Source organism: Delphinapterus leucas, chromosome 1 (assembly GCF_059928025.1).
Source record: "Delphinapterus leucas isolate spDelLeu-1000000601 "Yukka" chromosome 1, BTC_Dleu_Yukka2, whole genome shotgun sequence".
NCBI classification, from domain to species: domain Eukaryota; kingdom Metazoa; phylum Chordata; class Mammalia; order Artiodactyla; family Monodontidae; genus Delphinapterus; species Delphinapterus leucas.
Genome location: NC_143129.1, coordinates 24,744,019 through 24,763,363, shown reverse-complemented (window position 1 = coordinate 24,763,363; position 19,345 = coordinate 24,744,019). Strand labels below are relative to the sequence as shown.

Genomic DNA, 19,345 nt, shown 5'->3' with positions numbered 1-19,345 from the left:
CAATATATAGCTGAATACCATTCAATTTCTCAATGCTGCTTCCTCATTACCAGTTGTCTTTAGATTCAGCTATTTTAAGTCAAATGCTCTTAGGAATCTATCCTAAATATAAGGGCTATGTTTATCTTTGGTCTAAAGTATTTCATGTATATTGTTCCAAATAGTGATTCTGTGAGATATTAATAATAGAGGTTTCACAAAATAAACTCACTCCACGATCGATATGCAGAATGCTACGTCAAAAAAAAAAAGTTGAACAGGTTTTTTTCCTCCCATCTTCTTCAGGACTTCTCCAATTGTTTATATGTTAACATATATGTCAAATCTCACAGAGGAAGATTTCACATCAGTAGTCCGTGTTTCCCAACCTTATTGATTACAGGATCCCTTTAACTGTAGAATAATGTTTACAGAAGAGATACTGAACTTTTTTTTTTTTTTTGCGGTACGCGGGCCTCTCACTGTTGGGGCCTCTCCCGTTGCGGAGCACAGGCTCCGGATGCTCACGCTCAGTGGCCATGGCTCACTGGCCCAGCCGCTCTGCGGCATGTGGGATCTTCCCGGACCGGGGCACGAACCCGCGTCCCCTGCATCGGCAGGCGGACTCTCAACCACTGCACCACCAGGGAAGCCCTGAACCATTTTTGAACGAATATTTTAAATTGACTTAGGTAAAGTTTGGGATATAGTAAGTTGTCTGTTGAAACTTTACTTCAGTAAATTTTGTGGACAATTTACAATTTATTGTCATTTCTACAGTAATTTATAAAGTATGATAACCTTAAATACTTCATTCCTAAACATTAAAAACAAAATCTTAGATGAACTTAAATTGCTTTTTCTTATTTTATCATTTCTGTAACAAATCATATTCAAGTTGACCTGGAAATATCAATATCTTACCACATTCTTCACACTGGCAAGGTTCCTTCCCTACTTGACTAAATAAAATTGATCATAGTCTTTAAGTCTACAAAAATATGAGTTCCAAAACTAAGACATCTTTAATTATTTAAAAAATACAAAAACCTCTTTAAACAGTACACATTTATACTGTACACATAAAGCTAATAATACTTGATAATAATTACTGGATAAAGGTTTAAGTATTTACTTTCTATCTCACTCTAGTCTGTATTTCCAAGACTCTCAAAGAGTTATTAATAAGAATCTCACCTATAAACATTTTACTATTTATGATGAACTAGAAGTAACCAATGGCAACTATTTTAAATTTAAATTCAGGAAGAACAAATTTCTTTTTCAGTTTTCCATTCTTAAAACGTGTAAGAAAGCAGGAATTTTTCTTTTTAAAGTACCACGTACTCTGAATTCCAGTTTGTGATACTGTCCATTGTACATCACTAAAAATATCAGCAAAACAAAGTTGAAAACTACTTTCCATACCTGCCTAAATTTTGCACGGGCCTCTTTTTCTTTCATTCTTCCATGGGCAACTAAGTAATCAAATACTTCACCTGAATCAGAAAGGCAAAGCAGGCAGTAAAATATACATAGATTTTTCAGTTAACAATATATGCAATGTCAAGTTTTTGCCTTGTTTTTAAAGAAGCTTTTGGCCCACACTTTTCTGATAGTTCTATATAAATCACAACTATTACATGAATAGGAAAAAAGGAAAAAAATACATGTAAAATTGAATATGGGTAGAGGCTTATGATTCAACAAAACTCTTTTAATAGAAAGTCATAAAAAACATAAGAGAACTTACTTTCTGCTTTCAAGTATTATGTAAAAATACAGTCAACTCTTTATTATCCATCCTAATAAAGGGAAGCCACAGCATGGGCAATCAAAAATTACATTTGGCTTTGTATTTGGGGCCTACATTTCAAATAAAATAACAGAAGTCATATTATGTTGGCTCACTCTCTTAAAGTCCACTAGTCATAGAGACTTGGTCAAATTCCATCTCTCTACCTCCATCCACATTGATTTCTTTCTTTTCCTTCCTACACCGATTACACTCATTCTCACAGTACTCATATCATCTGCACTGGTATTTAACTACTTATTATACAGAATGAAATCATCCTTGTGTGCATCTCCTATTACCCCAGATGAGCTGCAAGCTCCTTGAATGCTGTCATCATACCCATACTTTACCTGTATCCCCATCCGCATGACAGAACACAAAGTGGATAGACAATACATATTTGTTGAAATAACTTAAAGATACTAGAAACCATAAAAATGTTCTAATAGATCTTTTACTTTACATGTCTGTATGTTTTTTTCATTTTTCTCCAATCAATAATAATAATAAACCAACTAATATTTAGTTACACTATCAAAAATAAAATATCTCAGTGTAAGGGATAAAATTTTTATATCCTTATAATTTGTACCACATAGATATATACATGTATATTAAAAACTCATAAAGTGGCTTAAAGAGCTCTTGTAAAGTATAGCAAAGTGCTTAAAAACTCAGGTTTTAGAATCAGACCAATTTTAATATGAATCCTTATTTAGCCCTAAGTAGCTACTGGGAGACATTAGGAAGATTTCTTAACTTCGTTTAGACCCTGTTTCTCCCTATTACCTATTTCACATGGGTGTTGTGAGGATTAAATGAAAGAATGCACGTGCTTATTAGCACAGTGAGACTGGCATATAGTAAGCACTCAATAAATTATATATTTGTATCTAGGTATACAGATATATTACATATACATATATGCAGTATCAATCCTAGGACATAAGTAAAATGTTAAAAATCAAATATGTAATGATGTATGTCAGATGAAACTAATAAATCTACAATGTTAGCATATTATATCAAGCATACTTAAATGATTAAATGGGATGATGAAAACAGAGAAATGAACAGATGCTCTAGTTGACCCATCATAGCAGTTAATTCTAGATATGTGAGTTTAGGCGGGGAAAGATATACGGCAGGAGTTCAAAAATTTGGACTACTCTTAAGTTCTGCCTGGAACGCTCACACCCCCTGGATGTTTACGTGATTCAGTCCTTTACTGATTATATATTATTTGTTTATGATTTGCTTCCCCAACTAGAACGTAATCTTTTGTAATCTTTTTGAGGGCAGGGACCTTGTCTTTGCTCACCCATGTGTTCCTAGCACCTAGAATACCACTTAGTACACAGTAAACATTTAATAAATGTCTGCATGAGCAAAAGAAGGTATAAACACACTATTCCAAAGTAGTCCTGACGCCTACTTTTAATAGGCTCCTTTGAACGAAACATGGTTCAAAATCATAAAGGAGTTCCCTGCCCTTCTAATCACCGAAGATCTTTTGCCCCATTAGTGAACCAGGATCAATAGATGTACTTCTGGCAAAGAGGCAGTTGTCTGACTCAACCTTGTTCATGCTAGGATTCTCGTGTGCATGTCAGATTCAATCCTAAAATATCTAGAAATTTCAGAGGAAAAATATTAAGCGTTTTATTCTCTAGAGTCACCTTGCCATTTATAGATTAAAAAGGCAAGAGGATGATTCTAGATTTACTGCTACAGAACCAAGATGGTTTGTTACAGGATCACTGACTGGCAAGACTCAAAGAACACCTAACCCTAGGAATCAGAACTGAATAAGGGGCCACTGGCTGAGCTCCAGTACACACCTCTCTACACTACACTAGACCCTTCTGCCCCTCCCAATGCTACTGAAGGAGAGCAGTGAGGACCCTACGTGCTGTCTATTACTCGAGCCATTGCTCCCCTTCATCAGCACCAATAAAGAGTTGACTGCACTTACCATTAATCGTTAAAGCAGTATGCACATTAACACAGCCTTGTGGCAGACCTTCATAAAAATAGAACAATGCCCACAGATCTTTAGCTGTCTATAATTTCTCGTATCAAAACATGTTTAGCCCCACTCTCTAGACTTTAGATCGCTAAAAAAAAAAAAAGTCTAACTGGATAAACACTCAGGGTTTCAACAATGATGAATTGATACACAGATCTAACTACAGGATAGAAAAGTAGAGAAAGTTTCATTATGTGGTATTTGTAGGTTCATTAATTTTATTATAGATTAACATTTTATGCAAATTTGCATGGCTGTATTAATATTTCTTAAAATCCTACAATAATAAAAAACATTAATGATGTAGGTTTCCAGGTTAAGTAAAAAACCTACAATGAAATATCTTCATGATGAAAAAAAGCTATGCAAAAAACTAAACCTTTTAAAACTTTCAATCTACATAAAAAACTGAAAAAGCAATTAAAGTCCGTTTAATATTTGTAGTAAAATTTTTTAGAAATCTGAAAGGGTATAAAAATACATAGCCTAGATGCTATAGACTAAAATAAATCATCTTCATTCTCGTTACAGAAAATCTGAATCATCACAAAAATCTATACACTTTATTAGCTAGAAGAGCTCAAAACTAAATTCAACACTAAGTTTTTCAATTGATTAGCGAAAAAAGGTGATTAGCCAAAGTGGTTTAAATAATTTCTGCTGTCCTCTCTCTTCTTCAATTGCTTAAATTCTCTGAGCCCTTAAAACCTTCAAGTATCTTCATTTTACTTATTAAATGATTTAATTCCATAAATTTTAAACCTGTTTCTGAGAAAGTTAAGTCTTATGCCTAAAAGAACAGTGAATCTGAGCCAATATATCTCTCATTTGAGGGAAAGTATATGAAAATGATTTTCTATTATATATCAGTGTTTAAAAATCATTCCTATTTTGAACACTATATAGTCAGAATATATATTGGCTTGGCCAAAAAGTTCATTCGGGATTTTCATAACATCTTCCCAAAGAAACTGAACAAAATTTTGGCCAGCCCAATATTATATTCTACTAGAAATGTATCTTACTATTTCCCCATCAACTCAGTCTCCTAATTTATAAAATATATAAATACTTGTTTAAATTGAAACATTTTATGGATTTCTTGAAAATGTATGTATATGGAGAATCTGTCATATATGAACAATCAGTGAAATAAACATGTGACCTAGAACATGCTTTTACTCTAAACTTTATTAAATACATTCTGAATTTGAGATTTCCTGTTAATAGCCAAGAGCTTCTACTACTACTAATATTATTATATATTATATTATTTAGATAAGAATCGAAACATTCATAGATAACAATGCAAATTTAGAGTTTTGAAAAATGTCCCTAAGTAATTTTTAAATAAGCCAAAATCCTACTTTTAAATGTAGGATCAATAGGTCTTGAAACTAAACACTGAATTTTCCTTAAGATACCATTTAAAGGCATTTTATGAAACTACAGATTCATTAACATCAAAAAAGACATGAATGTTAATGACTGGTATTAATTAATTCTATATGTCTCATCAAAGATAACTTTTCATTCCCTTCCATCCTTACCTCCACTCGCGTATTCCATGACTAAATAGAGGGTCTTCTCTGTTTCAATAACTTCAAACAATTTTACTGAAAAAGAAATTAGAGATATAACTCTGTGGTTGTGAGCACGTATTGAATATGCTTTAAGGAACTTTAAGGTAACACTAAACTAAAGGAAAATTTGAGTATTTACTAAAAATTATTAATTACAATTTAAAGTTTAAAATTTTCTCAAGGGTTATTACGACTATGGAAGAAAACTATTTACTGTGAAGTGATTTGGAACCAACTGCTGGGTCAAAAGAGAGTTAAATTTCTGGGATTAAAAAAATAATTCCTTTTCTAATTAGAATAAGGTAATAAAAAAAGAAAATCTTAAAATCAAAATAATAAAATTTTAATTAAAGCTTAAAAAGACACTATTATTATAATAAGCCTATCAAAAATGTTAAATAATCTTTGGTACAGAAACAAAAAATTTTATAATTATGTGATATTTTAAGTTTCTGGTTAAAAAAATACTAAATTATGAGACTTATGTATTGACAAATAGTTGAAATTATACACCACAAGTAACTGCATGAGTGTCTCTAATAAACATAAGATTTTTTAATGTGCAAGAAACACATGATTCAAAAATAAACAGATTAAAAGAAGAATTGCTTTTTACTTCTTACAATCCAATGATTTTGTATAATATATGTAATCAATAAACTTATTTGTAAATATGGGGGAAAAACAGAACTTACGGAAGTAAATTCACTAAAACTGAAATCAACTCTATTTTCTCTAAAATTCAAACTAGTTATTTTGCTTATAAACTATGATCAAGCCCAAGTGCCTATTATCAAAATATCTGGAATTATTTTTTATAAATACCTAAATGGCATGCAATCTCTATTTAGAGAGATTTAGTAAGGAGATACAAAAATCATTTATACGCTTTAACTCCAAGTCATATATATTATTTTAGTGACAAGCAGAAGACAGCAAGGTAGGAGAAAACTACAATTTGTAGCCTTCAGTTAACTTCTTTATAATCTATTTTTACCCAAAGTATCACTTTCTGAGGTTATCACTTTTCCTCATTTTATATAAAACATCCTTAAAATTGTATCCTTTCAAATAGCCTCAAATTAAGGAAAATACTTTATCGTTAATTGTATACATAAATTTCATACCTATGTTAGGGTGATTCAATATCTTCATTATTCGTACTTCCCGAAACAACTGTTAAAACAAGCAAACAATTTTGTTAAAAAAGAACACTCAAGCAGAGAACCAATCAAAACATCTATTTGAAGACATTTATCTGCTTATAAGACACTACAGGATTCTGGTCAAATAAGAGATTTACTTCACAGTCCCAACTCTAATTTTGCTGAGACTTGGTTCCCAGGACAATTTTAACTAATGAACTCAAATGGTTCTGTGTGTGTGTGTGTGTGTTTGTGTGTGTATGTGAATATACCATATACAGTAAAACAAACATTTATTTGAATACTCATTACTAGGAATAAAAGAAAAACACTGTGGGAATGAAACTAAATGATCATTCACATGATTTTTATCCAAAAAAAACCTTCCTTGGGGTTTGGGGGGCCTGACTCTTTAATCACCTCTACTGGTTGATCAGACTATAAGCAATTATGAATAAAGCTGTACAAACCATGTGTAAGTTTCTGTGTGGACATAAGTTTTCAATTCACTTGGGTAAATACCAAGGAGCATGATTGCTGGATGGTATAGTAGAGTATGTTTAGTTTTATAAGAAACCACCAAACTACCTTCCAAAGTGGCTGTACCATTTTGTATTCCCACCAGCAATGAGAGTTCCTGTTGTTCCACATCCCTGTCAGCACTTGGTGTTGTCAGTGTTTTGGATTTTCACCATTCTAACAGGTGTGTAGTGGTATCTGTTTTTTTTTTTTTTTTTTTAATTTATTTATTTTTGGCTGTGTTGGGTCTTCGATTCTGTGCGAGGGCTTTCTCTAGCTGTGGCAAGCGGGGGCCACTCTTCATTGCGGTGCGCAGGCCTCTCACTATCGCGGCCTCTCTTGTTGCGCAGCACAGGCTCCAGACGCGCAGGCTCAGTAGTTGTGGCTCACGGGCCTAGTTGCTCCGCGGCATGTGGGATCTTCCCAGACCAGGGCTCGAACCCGTGTCCCCTGCATTAGCAGGCAGACTCTCAACTACTGCGCCACCAGGGAAGCCCCTATCTGTTGTTTTAATTTGCAACTCCTAATAATGTACGGTGTTGATCACCTTTTTATATGCTTATCTGCCGTCTATATACTTTCTCTGATGAGACCTCTGTTCAGATCATTTGACTATTTCTAAATCAGTTATTCGTTTTCCAAACTCTTTCCAAACCTCAACAATACCAGATGCCAGTGGACAGCAGTAAGCATGGAATACTCATCAAATACCATGTAGATTCTAGTTAGCGACGTCAGAGAATATGTCCTTCCCATGAGCAGCCCGGGAGGCCCTGGGCAGAGGGAGCCGGAAGTCACACACCCTCACTTCCTCCTCAGGGGTCTCAGAGGGGTAAGGGCCTTGGTGTGAGCTGGGTGGCCTCAGGTCAGCAGAGGGGAGTGTGGAATCTTACTCCTGTGAATATTCAGAGGGAGGATTGAGGGGACCTCCTATACCAAGACAGAGGGGATGCCACCAATACCCGACGTTTCTCACGATTGGCAGCAGGGGCAGAGCTCTGTGGGGTCTCCTGTATTCCTGGTGGGTAGTCCCCTCAGAATGCACTCAGGGTTTTTATCTTGGTTTCTGACACCACCTGGGTCTCCTCACTCTGCTTACCTGACAACCCCCCTAAAAATAAGGCCCTCACTTCCCTGAGAAAACCAAAGAGGAAGTAAGGGGGCACCGCATCAGCTGACCTCTGCCCACGGATTCCTTGGGCTGACAGCAGAGGTAGACTCTGTAGTTTAGATTTTCAGAGAATCTGTACTTCTGGTTTCAACTTTTTTTTTCTTATCATGGCACATTAGCAGATAAAATTCACACATAATATGAGCACATAAAACTTATATAACTCACAAATCTGATGATCCTAGGTTCTACTATCAGCAGAATTTTTTTCTCCAGAAAAACAAGTCATATATTATGCCTGCCTCTTATTTTTCCATGGCTTTCATAAACCCATTTTATAAGCACTGAGTAATAAAACAGTCCATTTAAACATTTAAAATATTTTATAAGAAATATACCTATTTGTAACTAAAGTAATTTTTTTAAATGTTAAACTTTATTGTTTAAAAATATTGACTTTTTTTCCTGAATCTCCACTCTGCACCCCAGGAATGTATTATAAAAAATAAATACAGATAGTCCCTATTTTGGTTTTGCTGTCCTATATAGATTTTAAAGTTATTGGACCTATTATTAATATGAGTAGCATTATTGTAAGTTTCATTTGCATTCATTAGTATTATCACTATTATGTATTTCTTTTTAAAAAATTTATTAAAGTATAGCTGATTTACAATGCTGTGTTAATTTCTGCTGTACAGCAAAGTGATAGTTATACATATATATACATATTCTTTTTCATATTCTTTTCCATTATGGTTTATCACAGGATATTGAATATAGTTCCCTGTGCTATACAGTAGGGCCTTGTTGTTTATCCATTCTATAAATAATAATTTGCATCTGCTGATCCTAAACTCCCACTCCATCCTTCCCCACACCTGCCGTCCCCCTTGGCATCCATATTCTGTTCTCTATGTCTGTGAGTCGGTTTCTGTTTCGTAGATAAGTTCCCTTGTGCCATATTTTTAGATTCCACGTATAGGTGATATCATATGGCATTTGTCTTTCTCTTTCTGACTTACTTCACTTAAGTATGATAATCTCTAGGTCCATCCACGTTGCTGCAAATGGCGTTATTTCATTCCTTTTTATGGCTAAGTAGTAGTATTATGTATTTCTAATAGAAAAGTCCCCAATAACAATCTTGTTCTCCTATACTTACATGTAAATGAACTACCTCTGTTTTCTTCATTGAGTGTTACTTTCTTATTAAAATTTTATCTATTAAGTTGTTAGATGTGACTATACAGTCACAATTCACAAGCACTACAGTACAGAAGCCTCTGTAACTGGCCTCCATGAAACCAACTGTCACTCGGCATTGCCTCTGCAAAACCTGCTGAGCACACTTGTGCACCCTCGATGCTCACTGTTCGAGGTGCTTCCTGTGCCCCTACACTTCCGCGGTTAAGCAGCATGCTTACCAAAGGTTATTTAGATTTCAGACATGTCTGTCAGTTGCAGTTGTTACTGCAAATAGATCATTCAACTAATGTATTAGTTTTCTATTGCTAAGTAACAAATTACCACACCCCAGCAACTTCTAACAACACACATTTATTATCTCACTGTTTCTGTGTGTCAGTATTCACTGTGCACTGTGGTCACGGCTTAACTGGGTCCACTGCTGGGGGGTCTCACAAGGCTGCCATCAAGGTGCTGTCCAGGCTGCACTCTCACCTAGAGGCTCGACCAGGGAAGAACCTACTTTCAAGCTGACCCAGGCTGTGGGCAGAATTCATTTCCTTACAGCCCTAGGGCTGAGGACCCTGGTTTCTTGCTGGCTCTCCTGGAGGCTGCCCTGACCTCTTAGAGACTGCTCACAGGTCTTGCCAAGTAAGCTTCTCCAACACAGCAGTTTAGTTTATCGAGCCAGCAAGGATAATCTCTAGAGAAAGTTGGCTAGCACGACAGTCTTATATAACATAATGTGATCGTGAGAGTGAACTCTCATCACCTGTTCCTAATTCTACTGGTTAGAAACCAGGCACAGATCCTGCTCACACTCAAAGGGAAGTGATCATACAAAGGTGTGAACACCAGAAAGCAGGGATCACTGGGGTTGCCTTAAGGTCTGTCCAACAAGATTAAATTTACATAAACCAACGAAGGGCAAGTACACTGTTTAACAAAACAAACCAAATTGAATACTTTCTAAAGACTAGATAAGAGCTGTTAAAGAGATTGCTGTCCTGTTAGGTGTGGGCAAGAAGACTGTAAAAGATTAAAAGAAAATCTAGGATTGTGCTCTCAGATCACTTCCCGGGAGTCTTTAAATTCTCCATTAATTAAAATAAGAAACCAATTAGAAATAGCAGCAAACATGGGTTTACAGAGTATGACTTGTGCAAGATAAACAAAGCCAATCAGTAGACCCAAACTTAAAAGAGAAAAAGAATAAATAAATAAAGCTTTGCACCTAAATGAAAGGACTGGTTGATGAACGTATATTTATGTACTCATTTTAAATGTTAAATGCTTATATAATTTTTAATAATTCCTCACTTTAACCTACTTTTTCGATTACCAGTCCTTACTGCCCCGTGGAAGAGGGCTTCTGCCTTACTTTGTAACTGGCATAGGTACCTCCAGGAAGTGTGGCCCATTAAGTTGTAGCATGAGTATGCCACACTGGCTCCTTCATTCTATCTTCTTTCTCTTCTGTCTCAAGAAAGAACATCAAATTGCAACAGAGTGAGAACAAAATTGTCACATAGGTAATCTTGAATTTACTCGTTAATTTTTATGACGTTATCGGCCAGTTCAGTAGTTTATTCTTAGAAGCAAACTGGTTGAGACATATCTGATCACTAATTAAAACATACTGGCAGCTCCATGTTTGAGAATAAGTAATCGGACAGCTACACATCCTTCAGGCATTCCCCTATAAACACTGTCTTTTGTTTCTTTACTTGATTGAGTGGTACTGAATTCGTGAATTTAGTCTTTGACTGGAGGAGTCTAGAACGTAGCTCTTTTGTTCTACGGAGAACCGAGATGAGCTGGGGAACAGTGTTAAAATTGTCCTGTGAAAAGTGGGGCACTTAACAAAAACCGTACCTGAACAGAAGGCTGCTCCACTTCCACCTGGAGATGAAGCCAGAGAAATACCACCCCTTTCTCATCAGAAAGGACTTTCTTATTCCAGTTAACACAATAATATACAGTCATCGGGTTCCTACATCTCAATGTCTTGAATACATTGTTCTATCCATAGTTTCCTCTCCTTCAGCATTTAAAAAAAATTTTTTTATTGAGATATAGTTGATTTACAATGTTGTATTAGTTTCAGGTGTACAGCAAAGTAATTCAGTTATACGCACACACATACATATATATACACATATATTCTTTTTTAGATTCTTTTCCATTATAGGTTATTACAAGATATTGAGTATGGTTCCCTGTGCTCTACAGCAGGTCCTGGTTGGTTATCTATTTTATCCCTCAGTAGATTTTGACAAGGAGTGAGAAAAAACTATAAAAACAAGCAACGGCATGAATGTGTGTATAAGCTGAGTGTGTGCTGGCTAAAAGTGACAAGCAGTTGTGGAAAGAGGAAGAGTGGTTGCCGATGGAAGAAGTGGTGAGGGGGTTTTAAGTGGTATATTGATTCGGGACAATGAAATGCCAGAATTCTGCCCCGTCAATCACCCTTACTCCCAAGGAAACACTTGAACTGTCAGCCAGGTTTGTCATTAACGTTCTAAATCTAGAAAGTCGGGGCCAACTGAATAGTACTAGCACGTGGATTCAGTAAAGCGCTATGATGTTTCTTCCTCTTCCTGACTCCCCATAACTTCTTCCTAAACTCTAATGTTCTAGTTGGTTGTACAGAGGAAAGAGACTGGACTAATGTCAAAGTCTTCTGCACTAGCCCACTGAGTCAAAGGGAGCAGAAGAGGGAGAGACAGTGAGCTCCTTATACATATTTGGTCTTTTCACCCAGAAGAGACCTTTACCAGCAAGGATGCCAACCTCATCTGTGCTTGCTCATCCTTAGGAGAGGGGGAAAGAGGTGAGGGGGAAAGGAGAGCTGAACATTTAGATCAAGATAAGAAGTTTACCCTGAGATGGAGAGTTGTTGTAAAAAAAAAAAAAAAAAAAAAAGTCAATTATTGTATGTATTGTACATCCAGACACAAGTAAGGAAAACAGAAGTTTGTGAATATATTAAATAGGCCCACACTACTATCTTAGTTCCTGATTCTAATTTTTAGTCCTATTTTTCCTTTCTCCTTTTTATATTTATTTATTTATTTATTCATTCATTCATTTATTTATTTATTTTTGGGCTGTGTTGCGTCTTCGTTTCTGTGCGAGGGCTTTCTCTAGTTGTGGCAAGCGGGGGCCACTCTTCATCACAGTGTGCGGGCCTCTTACTATCGGGGCCTCTCTTGTTGCGGAGCGCAGGCTCAGTAGTTGTGGCTCATGGGCCCAGTTGCTCCGCAGCATGTGGGATCTTCCCAGACCAGGGCTCAAACCCGTGTCCCCTGCATTAGCAGGCAGATTCTCAACCACTGCGCCACCAGGGAAGCCCTCCTTTCTCATTTTTAAACTGTGACATCATGATGTTCCTAGCATATCCAAATTTAGCAGAAGGGCTCTGAATTCACTAATGCCTTTCAAACTACTGTTTCAATTTTGCTGTCAGCTGAAAATTAAGGCCATAGTTTGCTAAGATTGTGTGTTGAATTAAAGAAGTTAAGTGTGGAGAGAAGGCTTGAGATGGGTCTTCTATGACTAAATGGCAGGGACTTCACTGTTTGGACTTTGTGACAGCTGTTCTAGTTGTTCAGAGGCCTCTATTGTTTTCTCCTTGGTTCTTGGCTTTGTTCTTGATAACTGAAGTTAGTGAACAATCCTCAATTCTGTGGACAGGTATTTACTTTCCAGTTCAGTCCTTCCTGGTTAGAGCTTAGGGTCAGGATTAGGCAAACTCCATTAGTGTTAATCAATACATATTTGCCTTAATTATTTCTTCTCTCAACTACTCTGTTCCTTCCTACCTCTTCCATTCCTTCTGCCTACTATTACCCTTTTTTGATGGTGGAAAAATCTGTTCTATTTAGAAGCAGTCAAGTGGACATGGCTTAGACAATCCCCATTCTATTTACTCTCAAAGCAGCACAGCCAGGGGCCGAACACCTATCATCCTCTCTCTACCAGCCCTGCTCACCATGCTGCCCTTGGACTCATCAGTGTCACAGGACTTCTTCACTACTTCCTTGATCTTGAGGCAGATGGGGAACAACTCTGTGGCCACGGGGAGCTTGACAAAGGCTGTGGTCAAGCTTGTTCCCCCCAGGAGAGCTCTTCCAGGCTGTCATCAAAGTCATAGTAGACTGAGCTCATAAAGAGGGTGACGTTTGTGTCTTTTAACACAACCTTTTTTGGCCTTTCAAGTACTTTGCTCTGATTTGGGTTTGAGGAGGGGCAGAAGGCCTTCTTTACCTTCACCGTAAACTCTGTAAAAATTCGACCTATATCTTCAACAGCAGTTTACTGGCCTATTAATGTGGAGTGTGGGTGCTGTGCTGTACCCTGCAGGTGACGTTCAGCTCCAAGAGACAGTGAGGACCTTGTCTAGACTTTGTCTCGGAGACGCCAGTCATAGAGCTATACTAACAGAATCTTATAGATTAAACTCTCAGCTTTTTAATTTCTAGGATCACCATTTCACTCCTCCTTTACTTGAGACATCGTATTGGGACACCAAAATATTTTATAAAGTTATTGCTAGTACCAGTATAACAACTTAGGCTAATTTCTTAAGTTCTTCCCATGAAACAGTAGTTCAGAAAAAGAAATCTGAACATAATTAAATTCATATATAGTGATGACTTCTACCTAAAAAAATGATTGTTTAGTATTACTTCCAAACTTGACAACTTATAGTCAGTTATTCATTGCAAAATAATAGGCTGTGCCACTTTGCCAAAATTTGTCTTCGTACATGAATTGTAAGATTCTTATTTCTTATGAACTGGTACCAAGTTTATAGTACTAGAGTCTTTCCCAAGGCCTTGTACAACTCTGGGCTCAAGTCGGTGCTAAGTAAATAAAATTGTTTGAGATACCAAATCAAATAATTTCAGGGAGAAGATACTAAACATAAAATAGATTAAATTTGAAAAGATGTCCAATCTCACTATAAAGAAATCATGGAAATTAAAACAAGATGCCATTTTGCTTCTATAAGGTTGGCAAAAATTAAGAAATCTGATAATATAAAGTGCTGACAAGAATGTGAAGCAAAAGTAAATCGCATACAATGTTAGCAGAAGTAGAAATTGATGCAGCCACTTTGAAGAGCAATTTGACATTATTTAATACAGTTGAGGATATGCATGTCCTTCAACCTTATTCTACTTGGAGAGATATACTCTTCTATACATCTTCACAAAAAGATATACATAATAAGAATCATTGCAGCATTGTCTGTAACAGCAAAACCAAAAAGCTAACTGGAAAAATAAAGAAACACTAAAACAACAGGAACAATCTAAATATAAACTAACAGAAATGAACTAAGTGTAGTAGATGTCTATTAATAAGAAAATGGGTAAACTGTGGCTTATTTGTACAATGGCATATAATAATAGTGAAAATAAATGAACTAGACTATATAGACTAACATGACTAAAACTGTAAGACAATGCTAAATGAAAAAAGCAAGTTGCAGAAGAATACAAAGTTTAAAAATAAATAATACATAGTATTTCATGTACAGATACACATGTGAAATTAAAAAAAAAAATGGGAATAAGACCAAATTCAGAATAGTAGTTATTTCTAGGTAGAAAAATACAGGAATAGAACCAAGAAATGGCACACAGGACTTCAACTGCATCTCTTGTAAAAAAAAAAAGATTAGAAATGAAACCTTTTAGTCCAATAAATAAATATCATGAGAAAGCAAGTTTTTAAAATGGGAAAGATGTTTTGAAGTCTCCATCCAAAAATTAAAAATAGACTAGTGTACTGTATCAACAAACTGAACTTAGAAAAAACAGGAGTATGACTCAAAATAACTAAATGCAAATATGATTTTTAAAACAGCCAGACAGTTAGTCTAAAATTCATAGGTGATTTAAAGATTTCTAGCTTCCTCCATTTCCAAGAGAAAATTCTTCCATATTTATTTCAGAAAATATTATGTACTTTCTTGAGAATACAGAAATAGATGTACGCTTTACAGCCAAAAAAGACCAAGCAATTAAAACAGGTCTTCAGAGTCAGAGCCAGAATACAAGAATCCAAAGCAAAACGCAGGGACTTCCCTGGCAATCCGAGGTTAAGAATCCGTGCTTCCACTTCAGGGGACACAGGTTCGATCCCTGGTAGGGGAACTAAGATCCTGCATGCCACGTGATGCGGTCAAAAAAAAAAAAAAGCAAAATCCAAACAGTACTACTCAAACCAAAACAAATAAAAACTAAAGTGATTGGTTATAAATAATTCTTGGTTATGAGTGCTTAATTTTAAGAAGGGCAGGGGAATTTAACACTGTTGTTGAGACAGGAAGCTTTCCCTGAAGAAATGACTCTAAGGCTGAAATGTGAGAAATGAGTAAGAATTAAGTGAAGAGGGAGTGATAAAGGATTATGCATAGGGTGGGGTGAAAAGCTGCAAAGGCCTGGTAGCTAGAATAAAGAGTAGGAATAGGAGCAGATGAAAGAAAGTCAGTGAAGTTGGAGGAGTAAGGGATGAGGAGAGCAGGGAGAAGCTGGGGAGAGCTGGTGGACCATGGGGTGGAGGAACAAAGTAGGGCCTGTACACCATGTTAATGAATTTGATTTCTAGACTACAAAAAACAGGGAAAGCCAACTAAAAGCTTAAATAGAAGGATAACATAATCAGACATATTCTGCATCCTTGATGACTTTTTAAACTCTGTGTGTGTGCACCCGTGTGTGTGTGTGTGTGCGCACGCGCACGCACGCACGCAGGGATGCAAAGTGCAGAAAGACAGGTTAGAAGGCTACTGGGGTAGTCCAAGGAGAGATAATAGTAGTGCTGCCTAGAGGATCATGACGGAAAAAGACAAAAGCAAACATTCTCAAAAGATATGTAAGAAATAAAATCAGCACAACTCAAGGTCAGACTAGATGGTGAGAAGGAAGGAGAGGGAGGGGTCAAGGATAACTCTGAGGTTTCTGACTTGCACAACTTGGGGACAGTGTCATTCACTGAGAGAGGACACTGGAAGGGCACTAGGTGGGCAATGTACCAAGCAGGTGGGGTGGAGATCATGAGTTCAGTTTTGGACATAATAAGTTTGGGTTATCTTTGAGGGATTACAAGCAAACGTAGGGGAGGTCTGAGTTGAAGATATAGATTTGTGAGTTTGCCTACCGGTGGTAATTTAAACCAGAGTTACCTCTGAGACAGCCTAGGAAGAGAATACAGAAAGAGAAGTCCTAGGACCGTGTCTTGTGAAACTCCAACACTGAGTGGCCCACAAAAAGGACAATGAGTCCACTTAAAGGAAACAGAAAAGGAGGGGCCAAAAACACAGAGGAAAACATAAGGAGAAATATAATCTTCTTTCAATAAATACTTGTTAGATTAAGAATTAATTAATAAACGCATGTACTGGGCTCCACGACGTGTAGCTTGAACCACAAGACAGTTTCCATTTCTAGTTTTACTTTTTTTTTTTTTTACTTTTTATTTCTATTAAATTAAAAAAAATCCTAAGTCACAATCACTGACTGGGGGAAGGAACAAAGCATTGGGTGATGTGTCAGAGACGTTCAGATTAATAACTGGATCCAACCTTACAAAAGCATTTCTCCAAGAAGACTATGCCCAGCTCTCAGACAAATTCTAGGCTGCTGATCTAATCACACTAAAAGGTTAGAAGATTGGAAATTTCAATTTGAGGGGTAATAACAATCGGTTCTTAATATACTCTTTGGATATGCTTGCGTTGGAAGGTATTCTTCATATTTGGATGTAACATTTGTATGTTAAACTTGCCCAATAATATGTCATTGAACCCTTTGTCCAATAACTAATGAGGGCTAAAACAGGGTTTAGAAAAGTCAGATTTTTGGTCAGTGAACTGCATGAAATACAGTTTGGTCTTTCCAGAAAATCTGGTTATCTTATCTTCAACATTTAAATGGTTGATATTTTAGCTAGACATTAACATTATTGATATCACCTTTTAAAAGAAACTTGTTTGAACAACTTCTCCCTCAAATCCATTGTATTTCAGTGTGAAAGATATACTTCCCACCAATTCTTCGCACTGTATGCTAAAGAAACATCTTTCAATAGCCAAGATTTTATGATAGTCCCTGTTTTCAGTATTCCTTTAAAACCGAATCAAGATCAGAGGTTATGTTACTGACCACAGATGTCATGGAGAATGAAGCAATGAGTGACTGGGCATTAGGTATGATCTTATTTATTCACATAGCAGAATCATTCCTTGCAGTATATATATTAAAAAATTCAGTAATGATTCAAAGACAACTTCTGCAGTCTACAACCCAGCTCACTAAATGCTAACCCTTCTCTTTTCACTTAGGTTTTCACTGATCCACAAAAGAATTGGTCAAGACTTTTCCTTCAAATGATCCAGACACATAAAAAGAACTGTATGGAAGAAGTACTCAGCACGTAAGTGGTTTTGTGCAGCTACAAAGTGAAATATGCTATCAAGCACGCATATGTGAGAGTAACTGGTACTTCAACCTATGTCCAACAGAGAGATCTGTTAAGGGATATTGCCAAGAAGCTCCTGCTTTCTCCTTGATCAAAAATATTTCTCAATAATTATACGATTTCTTTTACAAGTTTGGTTTCTTGATAATTTGCTAAAAGAAATGTAATTTTGAATTGCTTCAATGGTTCTGTCCTCTGCTCTACCTTTAGTGACCAAATTCATCAGCATGTTAAAGATTATTTTGCAGATGTTCTGGAAAACTTAACTAGCTTACCAGAGAGGTCTCTGGGCTTTATCTGAAAACTCACTACAGTATAAATGGCTTAGGTCACCATTTGACAACGTTTTACACAACAGGTAACACACTAGACACTAGCAGTAAGTGGATCATTCACTTAAGCCTAATTTCCAGATGTCGGTTACTGAAATTTTTTTACACTTGCCCTGCTTGTGCAAAATCACTGTCACAAGGATTTTCATTCTTTATAACTGGGATGCATGCAGCACTCCTCTTTATTATTTAATGAGTTGTAGTAGTCTTGTTTCTGTTTTCATTACAGGTTTTACTATTCAGCAGATCACTTCTGAACCTTTATTTTTGTGAATTTGAAATACAATGCAACACAGTAAAACAATAGAAAATGCAAATTAACAAGCAATACACAGTAGACAGATAAACTGCACCCTGGTGACTGCGATCTGAGACAAGCTAACACAAACTCTGTCATCTGTGTATAAACTAATGTGTCCAAGTTTCAAACTTGGTGGAATTTCAGAGGAAACGATAACTAATCTTACATTTCAAGTATGTGAACTAGGAATAAAATTGCTTCATCATTCTGCTTTTCCTCCAACAGTAACAGGTTGCTTAAAAGATCCCCAGGAATCACGAGTATAGTTCATAGACCCTAGCCTAAAAAACCACTAATATATGAGGTGGGAGTCATGCTCCAAAGAGGAAGAAGGAAATACAGCACGTATATCAAATAGCTCTTAAACTATGAAAACTTATTAAACTGGATTCCATTAATCTAAAATATGTAATACAAATAATAGGAGCATATTACGTAAAGAATGTTGAAGCCAAAGATGATTAACAATTCCAAAGACCAAACTGTCTTTAAGAACTTTGTATTTTAGAAGTTTGGAACAGTTGGGGTATCAAATTTAGATTACTTTTATCTACCATTGATGTTGACAAAGGAAAGTAATATTTCCTATAAATACGTTATACACAAAAGAGAGTAAAGGAGGGGAACCAGCTTAAATTCAGACCAAGTCCAGAACAAGATTTAACCGAACACTTTTGGGTTGAGATGAGATTAAAATGAATCCTTACTGTAAATGTATGTGCTGCCATTATCTGCCTTTTAACAAGCACACCTAAGACATGGAGAGCCATTTTGCTATTTTTTACCTATAGGGCTTGACTGTCAATGCTAAGGAAAAAAAAATGATTACTTTTAATTCCGTTTTCTACATTTTCATTTTTTAGATAT

General features: G+C 36.2%; 1 protein-coding gene across 1 annotated transcript in view; it reads right to left on the bottom strand.

Moving 5' to 3' along the window:
• MARK1 (microtubule affinity regulating kinase 1) overlaps positions 1–19,345 on the bottom strand; it is a 66,741-nt gene that overhangs the window by 43,458 nt on the left and 3,938 nt on the right. The window contains exons 4-6 of the mRNA XM_089906998.1: positions 6,517–6,565; positions 5,357–5,422; positions 1,408–1,478 (exon numbers count right to left, since the gene is read on the bottom strand). Coding sequence (XP_089763124.1) covers positions 1,408–1,478; positions 5,357–5,422; positions 6,517–6,565 — 186 coding nt within the window. The remainder of the gene's footprint in view (positions 1–1,407; positions 1,479–5,356; positions 5,423–6,516; positions 6,566–19,345) is intronic.